The following is a 13,117-nucleotide window of genomic DNA, read 5'->3' as shown; positions in this document are numbered from 1 at the left end:
TTGCAATTAGGCGCCTTTTCGCGTAGACACAAAGCATCATTCCATCATTCCATTCCATGATTATGTAAATTGGAAACGGTGCAGTACCCCCTTTACTTATGCATGTAACAGTAGCGTGTCGGTTATCAGAATATTTAATCTCGCTTTTCTTTTAATGAAGTACGTTGAGTATCTTTACTCGCATTACTTTACATGTAAATAAATATCTATTCCAGAACTGTAATAAAAATAGGTGTTCTTTTTAACAATTTTGTAGTCAGTGGTATACTTGATATCATAAACCCAATTATTTATGCATGTTGCATGTCAGGCGGTAGCTATTTTGTATGCTGTGTGCTGAGACTGAGACCTGAAACATAGTACTACACACTATTCAATTGTAAGATCCGTGCCTATTTTTGATGTATGTACGATAATTTGATCTAGAACAGCAAACCTTACGACCTACGGATTACTTTTTTTACATGTACGTACAGTAAGTGCACCAACTTAAGTACTCACGTCGCCATGCTTGTGCTGTATAGATAAGTGGATACTATATGCATTGTTAGGGCACCCACTGTACAATGCGGTCTCAAGAAATATACGACATTCATTATGAAATTCGTATAAGTACGCCATTTCGTCCTACTCCTATCCCAAGATATTGCACTACCCGTTACACAAATGGTTAAAAGATTGAATTAAGTTTCTCTACACCAGGCGGCATGATAGCGCGGCTGGTGGAAAGTGATGCAGGTACATACCCACCGGAAACCGCGGCTTTCTACCCATCTAATCTAGCCAATGATCTCATCATTTCAAATTACTAGCTCGTGCGTGAACTTGTCGATTTACTTTGTTTTCTTTATTAACATTACGTGACAATGCAGCGAATCGAAAATGTATTATTATATTCCCAGTTCGACCAACATGGAAGCGCTAAATGCTACCCGGAACACTTCGACCGGCTTGAAACTCTTAAAAGGAATGAATCACATCGTCTAAGAATCTAATGGAATTCAAGTTGCAACTCGATTACTGTATTTTCTTTGTTTACTGCCTATAAAAACTTGCTGTTAGACAACTTGACGCTATCTGCCCTAGTACTAGTAACAGTATCGACTAGTTCACATTATTAATTATTAAGTCAGCACATTCTGCTTCTGCAATTCCGTTGCAGTATCGATATCGATTAGAATGTAATGTTTATTTTCTATATATGGTACAATTGGTATAAAAGTACAAACGCATTTATTGTATAGGTAAATGCCACACAATAAACATTATTTATTTTTATCGTATTTCTAAATGGTTTTGATCCGCTGTCAGTATAAGACAGTGTACTATCTTCAAGATTGGTACAGAATATTCGCAACCCTGTGTCACAAATGTAACTGGCCAGCGTGGTCATCTATCTTTATGTAGCGTAGCGTTCCAAAAGCGTACGAAACGAGAGCAGTGCACTTGAGCACACGTGTCGTTGATCAAAAGGCGGCGGACGCGTAGGTACACTGTACTATACTGTATATGCAGTGATGTGCATTGAAATTGCGCAGTTTTTAGTACACGGGGCGGAGACCTGTGCTCGTGTCAACGACCCGCCGTTTATATTCAACGTAAAATGAAAAGACTCATGAGATAAGAAAGAAACTGACAATGGGAGTTGCCTGTAGCGTTTGTTGTGAAATGGAGGTTATCGTGCAGAACCGGGTAACGGCATCTCGTGGGTTACTGCTTGTAGGTCAGGTGAGCGCTGAGGTGCATATCCGCCCGTAGGCCCGTAGCGGACACCGGTACACCCTTTTACCCTGACACCCATAAGTTAATCAATTGTGACGTTTTCGTTCCAAAGATACGCAAAAGTACGAATTTGGAATAACATGTTTGTTTATTTTGTTGATACATATACGTATCTATTCGTTCCATAGTATAGCCACAACAAATGCGCATTAAGCGCATTATATGGGAAACATGTTTACTTTATAGTGAGAATAGTTGAGTCATAATAAAAGATTATTTAGATTTAACATGATAACTATACATCTCCATTTATGGGACTTTAGTAGTTTATGATAGTATCCACTGCCTACACTATCACTATTTTATTGTTATAGTTTGCAGTTAGGAATCCTTATTTCGTTGATATAAATCATATTGTATCGCTGTTGTTATGCTTAATTTAGCTGCATTAGCTACCAATTAGTAGAATCAGTTTATTGAGTATATTTAGAACAAATAAAACAAAAGTGCAGAGTACAGGTGGTAAAAACTGAATACATATATTATATTATAAAACACATTTTGTCATAACATAATACGTACAAGTACAATGAAACTATAATATCTTTATGTACATAAAAAACGTATCCCTAACAACACTTAATCTATTTGCACCCTTATTAACATTTCGTGAATAAATAATGCTCTAACATTCAGATCGAAACCGTTCATATCCAATAACAAACTGTACAATTATGGGCATTTTTAACTTAATGTACCTTTAACAGCCGATGAGCCGTCGTCACAAAACCGAGAGTTTATATCAAATGCCATACGTTTCGTCACAATTTTAAGTAAGGCTTTAAAGTACAATTTAAATGTAAATAACTGTGTCAACATAAATTAACTCAGACGGGTGACTTGTTGTCTTGTAATGGGACTTCTTCGGGTGCCGTTCCATTTCCATTCGCAACTCTCTCGTTCGCTGGCCTGGGAGACGAGCTAAACCGTTTCTTGATTGAACTCCAGTTCTTCTTTATGGTTACTCCTGCTACTACTACCACCATGGCAGCTACGATAATGCCGATTACGCTTTTGTCCACTCCTCCGGTTTTAGTGTCAGATGTGGTTGCTCCAACCTTTACGTTCGCGTCAGCCTCAGTAGCATCTTGATGGGTATCGCTGACGGGTTTATCTGAAGACACAGTTTCTCCTTCTGACGGTGTATTGTCTGCAGCCACACGCAAGGAAAAGTTGTTAACAAATGATCCGCTTTCGCTATTTGCTTTATCGCTGGATGACTGCACTTCCGCTGGAGTTTCCTCAGTACCTGAATCGACATCAGTGTCATTGATTTCCTTAGGTATTTGGGGATCTATCAGAGTTCCAGGTAACTTAGCTTCCGATTCCAAAAGCAATTCGTCCTCGTTATTTATAGGTTTATCTGTGTCACATTCGTACATGTCCGATCCGCATGAACTGGTGCATATGGTTACTAAAGAGATTTTTAGCTTGTTGCAAATATCTTCCTTCAGTTCTACAGTACTGGTGGCAAGGGTCAATGTACGCAGCGATTCGAAGTTGGAAAATGTGTTTGCGTCAAGCACCTGAAAAATAAAGAAATTAATCTTATTAATAAATATTTACAGAAGTAATTTTTGTAATTACATATGTATATGATACTCTGGAAAAAAGTTGACACGCCCATAATAATATTAGCGTTGTGAATTCTAATTTATAACTGGTCTATTAAGCTACATATGTTATATTTTTTCTGTATATCTGAGTTTAGTATTTGTCCGTTACAAAATAAGTTTCTTTTTTTGCGTAATAAAATAACCTACTCGTTCTGCTTCCTCGTTAATGCCTTTTTATAAGTGCCTTAACAGGGCAATAACTATATTTTTGAGTTTAAACACTTTCCTCACGACCCTGTGCAAGTATGGTTCACTACGAGTTACTTAATTGCCACACGGTGTCAAATGATTGAAGTTATAAATGTTTTGGAATGTACTTTTAAGTATATTCGTTTTCTTTTTCTTTGACCATCATCTGGTAAAATGATCTGCAAGTTTGGTAAAGTATAATTAGGTATTAGGTACTATCACAACACCTTATAAAACAGTCACCCGCCGCGTCTGTTTGAATGTATATAATTATGTTCGCGATAAACTCAAAAATTACTGAACAGATTACTAACTTTATTTAATTATTTACACCTGTTTGCGTTTATGTACATGATTATACAATTAATAAATGAAATGAAATGAGATTTTCATGCCATTTTATTGTATAGTTGTATAATTTGTGTAACCCGTGCGAAGTCGGGCCGGGTCGCTAGTACAATTTAAAACTAAGTTCTTGATGGGGAAGTAAATCGATTAAAGGCTTCACACTCTTAACACCGTGGCATAAATACTTAAATGAATGCAGCTATTATATCTGCTAGGTACTTGAAACTGTCAAGGCGCCCCGAAAACTTTAATATTGAAATTTACCCTAAACTCCTAGAGTAAGTAGTGCGTCTACATGATGCACATTTAGGCCCACTTGCACCATTCCAGTAATCCGGGGTTAACCGGTTAAACTTAGTGTTACCACGGTTAACAGTACAATTTGACACTGGGTTAACGGTTTAACCGCGACGTAACCCCGGGTTAGTGGGATGGTGCAAATAGGCCTTACGGGCTTATTAATTTTGTTGAAATATAAAGTATACAAATAAATTAACCACTGGCTCAACCACACCATAAAAGATTAAAAAAAAAATATTACCGTTCTCATGTCGTTGCCACCCAAATCCAACTCCTCTAACTTGTTGAGTAGCAAACTGTTCCTTAGGTCGCTCGGATATTCTATCAAACGATTGTTTGCTAGTTTCAGAACTGTTAAATTAGGGAGCTCGCTTATTGACTGAAAACAGATGAAAATCGAGTTAATTATGATATTCATCCATCACAAATTCAAGTGCAATTTGAATACCATAAGTAATACTCACTCCAGATTTAAGTTCCATGATAGAGTTGTTATCTGCATCAAGTACTTTTAAATTCTTCAATGAGGATATACTTTTAGGGATTTCAGTTAATTTATTATTGCGCAGTTTTAACACGGTAGTCTTTTCGTCTATAGGGGTAGGAAATTCTGTTAAATCAAATCCAGCACAATCCACTGTGAATGCGTCTCCTTCTGTCATGCACGAACAGCGTGCCGGGCAAGGTATTTCGCTGTCCGGGGCTTTGCTTGCTTCCTCGACTAACTGATTTGTAGGTTGTATTGCTTCAAGGACAGGGCTACTGTCTGTGGTGGTCTCGATGGTACCATCACCGCTGCCCTCTACGACCTCGTCCCCCTCAACGTGATTCTCTGGCGGGAACTGGTTATCATTCTCCAAAGGATTTGGCAATTCATCCTCGTTTTGAGCCACCACTGCGCCGCACCTGAAATGAGAGTAAATGTCGGTTAACATGTGACTATTGTGACTGTTAAACGCACTTTTATCGCACCGAGCTCCGGTGAATTGTTATGACAGATAAAAATCGCGATAACTACACGGGCGTAACTGGAACAGTTGGAATGGAACACTGATCTCGAAAATCTTAAATTCTTAAAAATTACATACGTCGGTTTTTTTGGTGAATTCTGATTAGAGTGACTTTTTTGTCAAGGTGGTTGTATAATGTATAGGTACCTATCTCGCGCTAGACCGTTATATGTACTATGCGACGTGAACCACCTTTAAATCTATTTCGCATTAAGCATTTCAATTAAAGTACTCATTTTAACTTATTAAATACCTCAAATCAATATACCTTGGTCGCTTAATAATCAATTGATAACTATGTGTAAGAGATAAGATAACTCTGACGTATACATACCTAGATTATAGCAATATGCAGCCTATGATTACCTACTGACATACCTGTAGTAGCGGCCTACCGAAATGAGTACCGGGGTCATATCACTATCTCTCTCACTCCTGCTACGATCAGGCAAATGTGAACGAAAGGTTTTACGGCCCCGGTCGTCAGTTTGGTGCGGAAATTGTATAATAAGATACTGCAATTATTTAACTTTTATTGCACAAAAGAAAATGCAATCGTAGGTAGGTCCATTTCGTGTTAGTTCAATTAAAAATCAAGAAAAGAGAACAATACCAAATTGTACAATATTTTCTTTCGACCTGTATGTATGATTGAACTAATTTGTATTTTTAACTACTTAAATTAATAGTTTGACTATCATTTCTTCTTGCACTATGTAATCCATGCTTCATCCTTATTTTTAAAGTAGGAAAATATTGGTTTTTTTAAACAAAATTAATATTTTAATCAAGTACCTATGTACCTAACATATATGCTTAACATATCATTACAATAATACTTATTTGATCGACAACGCAAAAAGAAATAGTAGAATAGGTTACTTACGAAACAAGCACAACGATCAAAAGGTGAATACATTTCAGTTTCATGGTCACTTGCAACAATCACTTAGAGGCGTTGACTGAATTTTGATTATTGCCACCACCAGTACTGTACCTCCGGGAACAGCGCATAACTCACTGACACTTATAACTGTTATCACTCTGATAAGAACACCACTGCCATCGCGGAGCTTATCGCGAATCAAGTGTGATAACGTCGCGCCTGCGTAAACACCAAAAACTAAGACTATCAATTTTCAATAACGCGATCACGTTTGTCGTATTAAGTCGGTCACGCCCTTCGCATAAACGACTGACTTGATATACGCAGGTCAAGCCGCCGCCAAACGTTAGTTACAGGCTCCTGAATGGCGACTGTACTTTCCTTATCCTGATTTTCTTCTCACGCGCACACCAGCCGATGTAGTTTACGCCGTTCTATTTATGTATGTTTATCACCTACACGCAAGAAATTACGAGAAGTATAACAAAGCGAATTTGCAGCGGAACTGATAGCGATACTGAATCAGAAATTTGTCACAATTATCGGAAACCTTTGTCTTCAACACTACTTTTCGAAAAACCAATGTAAACAATGTACAATGTCCGAATGCCACGCATAGAATGATCACACTTTGCTTATTTAGTTGGCAAGTTTACGCGTACCTAATTACTTTTGAGTTATTTGTAAATTGAGTAGGTATTATTATTCTAGTCGCATCGTTGTAATGGATCATAAAGTTGACCACATTTTATTACTTCCATCAAGAACTGTTTGTAAGCCATAAGTTATGCACAGTTCGTGATTTAAAGAGTTTTATATTTCAATTCTACCGAAACGGGCAGAAATGCGATCCATGGGATTGCATATCAAAGATATCTGTTTATTGGTAGCCTTAGCCGATACATCAGGATTACCTACGATGATGTTTCTTATGAAAGATATATGTTGTTGTGAACATAGGAAATAGTTAAAGTGGTTGAGTCTCTATGTTAAAAACCCTTAAGTATTGTTATTGTGGGATTAGGCGTCATGGTGGATATTATAAGGATATTAGGATTTCACCAACAAACAATGCAATTTCATTGTGAAATTAAAGTTAAAGGTACCTTTGCCCGAGTAGTATTTCTGACACTTTAAGGAAATTATCCTGCGATAACATCTGATAGTTTGCGCGTAGCGTCGTTATAAGTTAGTGCCTTTCCTTTTCTTTAACACATTAACGTTTAGCCGAAAAATCACCTCAGAAAAATACAACTACATACATAAATATAACCATTCAAGACGACTCCTTAGTTGCAAGTTGCAACCTCATACGCTGAATAGAAACACATACGTTTAAAGATGTTAAAAAAAGATATTATGTGATCGTTTGGGTAAAGGTTCAAGCCGTAATTAAATAAAGTCCCTAAACGGTGATAAAATCTCAAGATTCACAAGTTTGTTTTTCAATACAAGTAAAGATATGGTTATTCGGCTCTTATTCGGTCAGAGAACCATAGATATACGCACTACATATATATTTTAACTGTATAATGTCTTATGTTTTTGCATTTCCTGATGTAACTAGATCTAAAATACTGTGTTTTTGCAGTATTGCAACGGTGGCGACCTGGCAGATTACCTGCAGGCCAACCGGCTGCTGAGCGAGGGCACCATCCGCCTGTTCCTGCGGCAGCTGGCCGAAGCCATGCGCGCCATCCACGCCAAGGGCATCGTGCACCGTGATCTCAAGCCTCAAAATATACTTCTCACACACAACGTCGCGCCGCCCCGCACACCACATCCCTCCGAAATTACTCTTAAAATTGGTAAGTATTCCGGTAACCTAGTAAATCCAGGCGTTTCGGTAGCTCCTCGCATGCGCGGTTGCGCGCTATCCACGCCAAGGGCCTCTTGCACCACTACCTGAAGCCGCATAATAAATTATATTACCGCCCTTACAATAGGACGATTTGCGGAGAAATATATACCTTAAACTGATGTTACGGTTTAAACTCACGTGTTTCGGAGAGCCGTGAGCTATTTTTTGCTAATCCATATAATTCAAATTCAATGACAATCTAAACTGATCAATTTTAGGAACGGTCCTATTTAAACTGCGTCATAATCGTATGCAATAAATTAGTCAATTCAGTGACAATGACACCTTTAATTATTAATGAATTTACGCCTGTTAAGAATTGTTTAAAATTTTATTAGCTGATTAAGTGAAATATGTTCATTTGTCAATACTTAAAAGATTGAACGAAAGAGGAAAGAAGCTATGGAATTTCCAACGTACTGTTAAGAAATCTTTTCATGCGAAGTAGGCAACCAATCAACATTGACTTTAATTTTGTCTGACGCACCCCAGTTATCCAAAACCTTAAAGCACTGCCAACAAAAACCTAACTATGTACTAAAACTAAGAATACGTGAACACTTATCTCGTCACTTAATATGTGTTTCGTAACGTAAATGCATCCCATTTTAAGCATAACTATATATGTAATAACTTTTCATTATAATTCTTGTTCGTTTTTTATTAGGCTATGTTTAGCTAGTTTAGCATACATTTAAAATTACGATACGTGTCAAGAATGAAACTTATAGGCCAAGCAATAAGAAGTTATAGAGGGAAATGCCAGGAACAGAATTTTTGACTCCGTAGCTTTGTTTGGACTAGTTAGGAGGTGAACATATCAAAAGTCCCCGGCCGTAGCCCCGGTGCTGGGGGGTAAAGGGGGGAAAGAAGGTTTCATTTTTCGGTTTTTCACTTAAATCTTGGAAACTTTGCGTCTTAGCGACATGACTACTAAGACAAACCAAAAGCTGATAAAATTTGTTACAAGTTTTGTTCAGTAATTTTTTTCGATATCTTGAATAGTTTTTGAGATATCCGCTCTTGAAAGTTTATTTAGGGCTTTCAATTTTATCTTGATATCTACATTAGTGAAGCTCTTAGGCCGTATTTGGTATCATTTTCGTATAAGTCGGGGGTGCTGAATTCATTTTTGGTATCACATTGACACCATTCCTAATAAAAAACATATAAACTTTAAACAAATAACTTTTTTTTTAAATTCCTCTTCACGCTTAAACCGCTCAACCGATTTAATTGAAATTTGGTGTACAGATATTTCGAGTCCCAAGACAGGACCTAAGATACTTTTTATCTCAATAATCATCCTTTTAAGTTGTGATATGGAGTATGGGGGGAATTCACCTTCGTCGACGAAACTGAATTCCTGAAGTTAATACTGCTTAAGGTAAGGTTTGAAGTCATGTTTGGTATCATTTTTATCTAAATCACAGATGTATACCATCCTAAATTTCATCTAAACCGGTTCAGCGGTTCAATAACCGCTCCATACAAACTTCTACCCCACTTTTCATACCCTCAAAAGATGTTTTTGGTTATAAAAACTATCTTATGTCCTGTGTCGAGACTGAAACTATTTCTATACCAAATTTCAACGAAATTGGTTCAGCGGTTTAAGCGTGAAGAGGGATTAAAAAAAATACGTTTTTTTAAATTTTGGTTTTACTTCGAAATAGTGTCAATGTGATACCATAAATGAATTCAGCACCCCCGATTTATACGAAAATGATACCAAACATGGCCTAACAGCTTCACTGATGTAGATATCAAGATAAAATTATAATCCCTAAATAAACTTTCAAGAGCGGGTATCTCAAAAACTATTCAAGAAGATATCTAAAAACTTGACTGGATAAAACTTGTAACTTATTTGATTAGCTTTCGGTTTGTCTTAGTAGTCATGTCGCTAAGACGCAAAGTTTCCAAGATATCAATGAAAAACCGAAAAATTCGACCTTCTTACCCCCCTCTACCCCCCAGCACCGGGGCTACAGCCGGGGACTTTTGATATGTTCACCTCCTAACTAGTCCAAACAAAGTTACGGAGTCAAAAATTCTGTTCCTAGCATTTCCCTCTACAACGTTTTTTGAGCATTCATTTTCTGACCTATTAGCAATTTAAATAAAAATAGCCCAGAGCTTCAGCTTTATTTTGTGATACCTATCTGCACTTGCAAGGTACCATTAGTATTAATTCTCGTCAAACATCAGGAGGGTCGTACGCTTGCTATCATAGATCATAGTGCAATCATATATTTTATGATAAACAAAATTCATAATTCGTTCTGCATTTCATGCGAAACGACCTTTGGCCTGTTTATCAAAATCTTGTAACTTGTAATACAAGTGGAAGTCCCTTATTGACAGCTTTTGTTGGAAAGGGACTTCCACTTGTATTACAAGTTACAAGCTTTTGATAAACGGGGCACTTGTCTGCAAATGATCCACAGACCTTTTAAAACTATTTTACCAACTTTATCAATATTACCATTCAGTTTATATAATTAAACGCGATCTGTCACGATACTTGAGATATGTTATCTAATTATCTACTAGGACGTAGGTTAATCAGTATAGTCAGCAGTCACATGTTTTTTTTTATATAATTGCCAATCTCTTTCAGTGCCTGACTTTCGCCGTCAACTAATTCTAGACTTAGCCTTAGGTAACTTATTGTAGGTTGTAGTTTTATCCCAATACGATCTCCGTTCACAAATCAAGTTTCTTTACAGCCGACTTCGGTTTCGCGAGGTTCTTAGAAGAAGGCAACATGGCGGTCACGCTCTGCGGGTCACCAATGTACATGGTAATGTTAATGCTTTTACTACCTACCTCGTCATGTATTTTAAATATAATTTTAAGGATTACCCTACTATGCGATGAAATGAAGGTAAAAATCGTGAGAAAACTTGCTTGATACGTTTACACAGAAATTCAGTAGCGTATTGGAAACACGCATTGGGCTAGCGTGGGAAATAAAGCTCAAGCACTCGTGTATACAATGGGAGAAGGTATTTGGAGGCCAGTGGGAAGCAGAATATAATCATTCAAAAGAAGTCAGTTATTGGCATCGCTTAGCTTTAAATAAAAGTAGCTGATGTGATAGAGTATGATACTCGTAATAATGAAATGAAATGAAATTTTTTATTTCAGGCAACTAGTGGCCCATACATAAATACTTTAAAACTACCATAGATATTATAAAAATATATTTTAAAAACTAATCACTACAAATCACATTATGGCTGCAATGCATTACGCATGCGGGTTTGGGCTTGCAACCCCGCAGTGTCAGGGAGCCAGCCGCGGAACCGCCGAAACTTGACACCCTTCGGCCAAAACTCATCCTTGGTGGTGGTCTTGGTAATAATGTAGAAACATAATCCACAGGCGCCAGAAGTGATAATGTCGCTGAAGTACGACGCTAAAGCGGACCTGTGGAGCCTGGGCACCATCGTGTACCAGTGCCTCACGGGCAAGGCGCCCTTCCAGGCGACCACGCCGCACGAACTGAAGGCCTTCTACGAAAACAGCATCGACCTGCAACCCAAGTAAGAAACGCAACTCAACTTTTCACGCTTAGAATATCTAAAGTATGGATTCAAATAAACTACATTAAGCTAAAAGTTCTGCGAGAGGTGGGTTGCAATTTAATTGAAATAGGCTTGTCTTCATAATCATAATCATAATACTTTATTGCGACCATAGATGTTACACAATATTATAAACAGTTTCACATGGGCCCTGATAGGGCAAAGCAAGGATGTACTTACTATATTTACATTAGATTATTATATAATTACACAAAATTCTTAAAAAGTAAATTAATAAATCGTAAAAGTCGTCTTAAATGACAATGCCCACGATAGTTAAAAATTTAATGATATTAGTTTTTAGTAGGTACTTTATTTTAAAGGTGAACGACACGATAGGATACATTTGTATAGATAGCTGATCTTGGATAGATAGCTGAGAGGAGAGGGAATTAGGCGTGGCAGCCTGACAGTTGGAAGATTTCGTCATAAGATAGTGTTTAAGTTTAAATGTTTTTTATCACTGAAGGAGGTTTAGTTCTATTGAACCACAAAAAACACGTAGGATCCTGAGTTATACCTATAGCTTTTTGTAAACTTTTTTAACAATATCGATCCGTCGTCGGCAAGGTCACGCCCGAATAGTATGAATTTAAATTTATACCTATGCTATGTTGATATTGTAAAGAAAAACCAAGGTTGCTGAAATCTACCTATGAATATTGATTTTGGATACAAAATTCTACATAGCATTATCCTTTTTATAAATGCACATTTTCGGTCTGACGCTACTGGCGTTAAGGTTCAAACTGAAATCGATCTTATTGACAACCGTGTAAGGATCAATATTGACGCGATATTTTTTATAGGATGCCCGCGGGCACTAGTCCAGAGCTCTGCAACCTGCTGATCGGCCTGCTGCGACGGAGCCCGCGCGAGCGCATGCCGTTTGAAGCTTTCTTCAACCACCCTTTCCACCAACGGCCCAGGACCACCTCCTATACGAGTAAGTATCTCGAGCACTTTAAGCTAACGCATCGGTAGCGGTAGTGGTGGCAAGCTTAATAGTATTAGAACTTGAATAAAGGAAGATAGTTAAGACCGATTTTAACACTAAACTAAAATGAGTACCAGACTTTCTTTCAAACTAAAATATATTTTCGTTTTCGACGTTCAATCAAAAGTTTTCTCCTGAACAATAATTTGCTTATTGAATTAAACAGATTCGTTCATACTTTTCATTTATTTCATGTTGCTACATGCTGTCTTTGATACATGTTCGAATATTTACTGACTTTACTACTACCGCTATCGATGTATGTAGGTACATTCGTAGCTTTAGACGATCGGCTTTACTCCGCCGAACAAATCGCATAAGTCTGAGGAAACCGTACATAAAGCCGGCCGATGACTAATCCTCGCTCTATTGTTTTATTGGTATGCTTTCGAAATTTGTCGCACACAAACGTGCGACTCGTACCTACTCCATTCATTTGACAAATAGCAGCTTGTAAATATTTATTTGCCTTCTTATTATATTCATTTATCTTCATCCAAATTTATTTTGTTGTTTTGTGTAGCTTGATGACATT

The 13,117-nt window shown here is 37.4% G+C and overlaps 2 protein-coding genes across 5 annotated transcripts in view; one reads left to right on the top strand and one right to left on the bottom strand.

Moving 5' to 3' along the window:
- The window catches only part of LOC134670140 (serine/threonine-protein kinase unc-51), a 41,687-nt gene that overhangs the window by 12,001 nt on the left and 16,569 nt on the right, over nucleotides 1-13,117 (top strand). For 3 of the 4 annotated variants that reach the window (XM_063527828.1, XM_063527827.1, XM_063527826.1), the window contains exons 3-6: nucleotides 7,723-7,939; nucleotides 10,725-10,798; nucleotides 11,383-11,543; nucleotides 12,395-12,531. In XM_063527828.1, the coding sequence (XP_063383898.1) occupies nucleotides 7,723-7,939; nucleotides 10,725-10,798; nucleotides 11,383-11,543; nucleotides 12,395-12,531 (589 nt within the window). Of the gene's footprint in view, nucleotides 1-7,722; nucleotides 7,940-10,724; nucleotides 10,799-11,382; nucleotides 11,544-12,394; nucleotides 12,536-13,117 lie in introns of all 4 variants that reach the window. The other variant, XM_063527829.1, reaches the window with a different exon arrangement.
- LOC134670141 (uncharacterized) lies at nucleotides 2,253-6,698 on the bottom strand. Its single transcript, XM_063527830.1, has 4 exons — nucleotides 6,132-6,698; nucleotides 4,700-5,141; nucleotides 4,477-4,614; nucleotides 2,253-3,308 (listed from the first exon to the last, which is right to left on the bottom strand). The coding sequence occupies exons 1-4, from the start codon at nucleotides 6,173-6,175 to the stop codon at nucleotides 2,610-2,612; spliced, it is 1,323 nt and encodes a 440-aa protein (XP_063383900.1). The 5' UTR covers nucleotides 6,176-6,698; the 3' UTR covers nucleotides 2,253-2,609.

This window comes from Cydia fagiglandana, chromosome 13 (genome assembly GCF_963556715.1).
Source record: "Cydia fagiglandana chromosome 13, ilCydFagi1.1, whole genome shotgun sequence".
Lineage (NCBI taxonomy): Eukaryota > Metazoa > Arthropoda > Insecta > Lepidoptera > Tortricidae > Cydia > Cydia fagiglandana.
The sequence above is the reverse complement of the archived record's forward strand: the minus strand, read 5'-3'. Positions and strand labels throughout refer to the sequence as shown.

Bases quoted from the DNA above. Each gene is read 5' to 3' on its own strand.
- LOC134670141 (XM_063527830.1), bottom strand. From the start codon at position 6,175: ATGAAACTGAAATGTATTCACCTTTTGATCGTTGTGCTTGTTTC. The intron at 5,142-6,131 runs GTAAGTAACCTA...CTCTCATTTCAG, and splicing joins TTGATCGTTGTGCTTGTTTC to GTGCGGCGCAGTGGTGGCTC. The intron at 3,309-4,476 runs GTAATATTTTTT...TTTATTTTTCAG, and splicing joins GTGGCAACGACATGAGAACG to GTGCTTGACGCAAACACATT.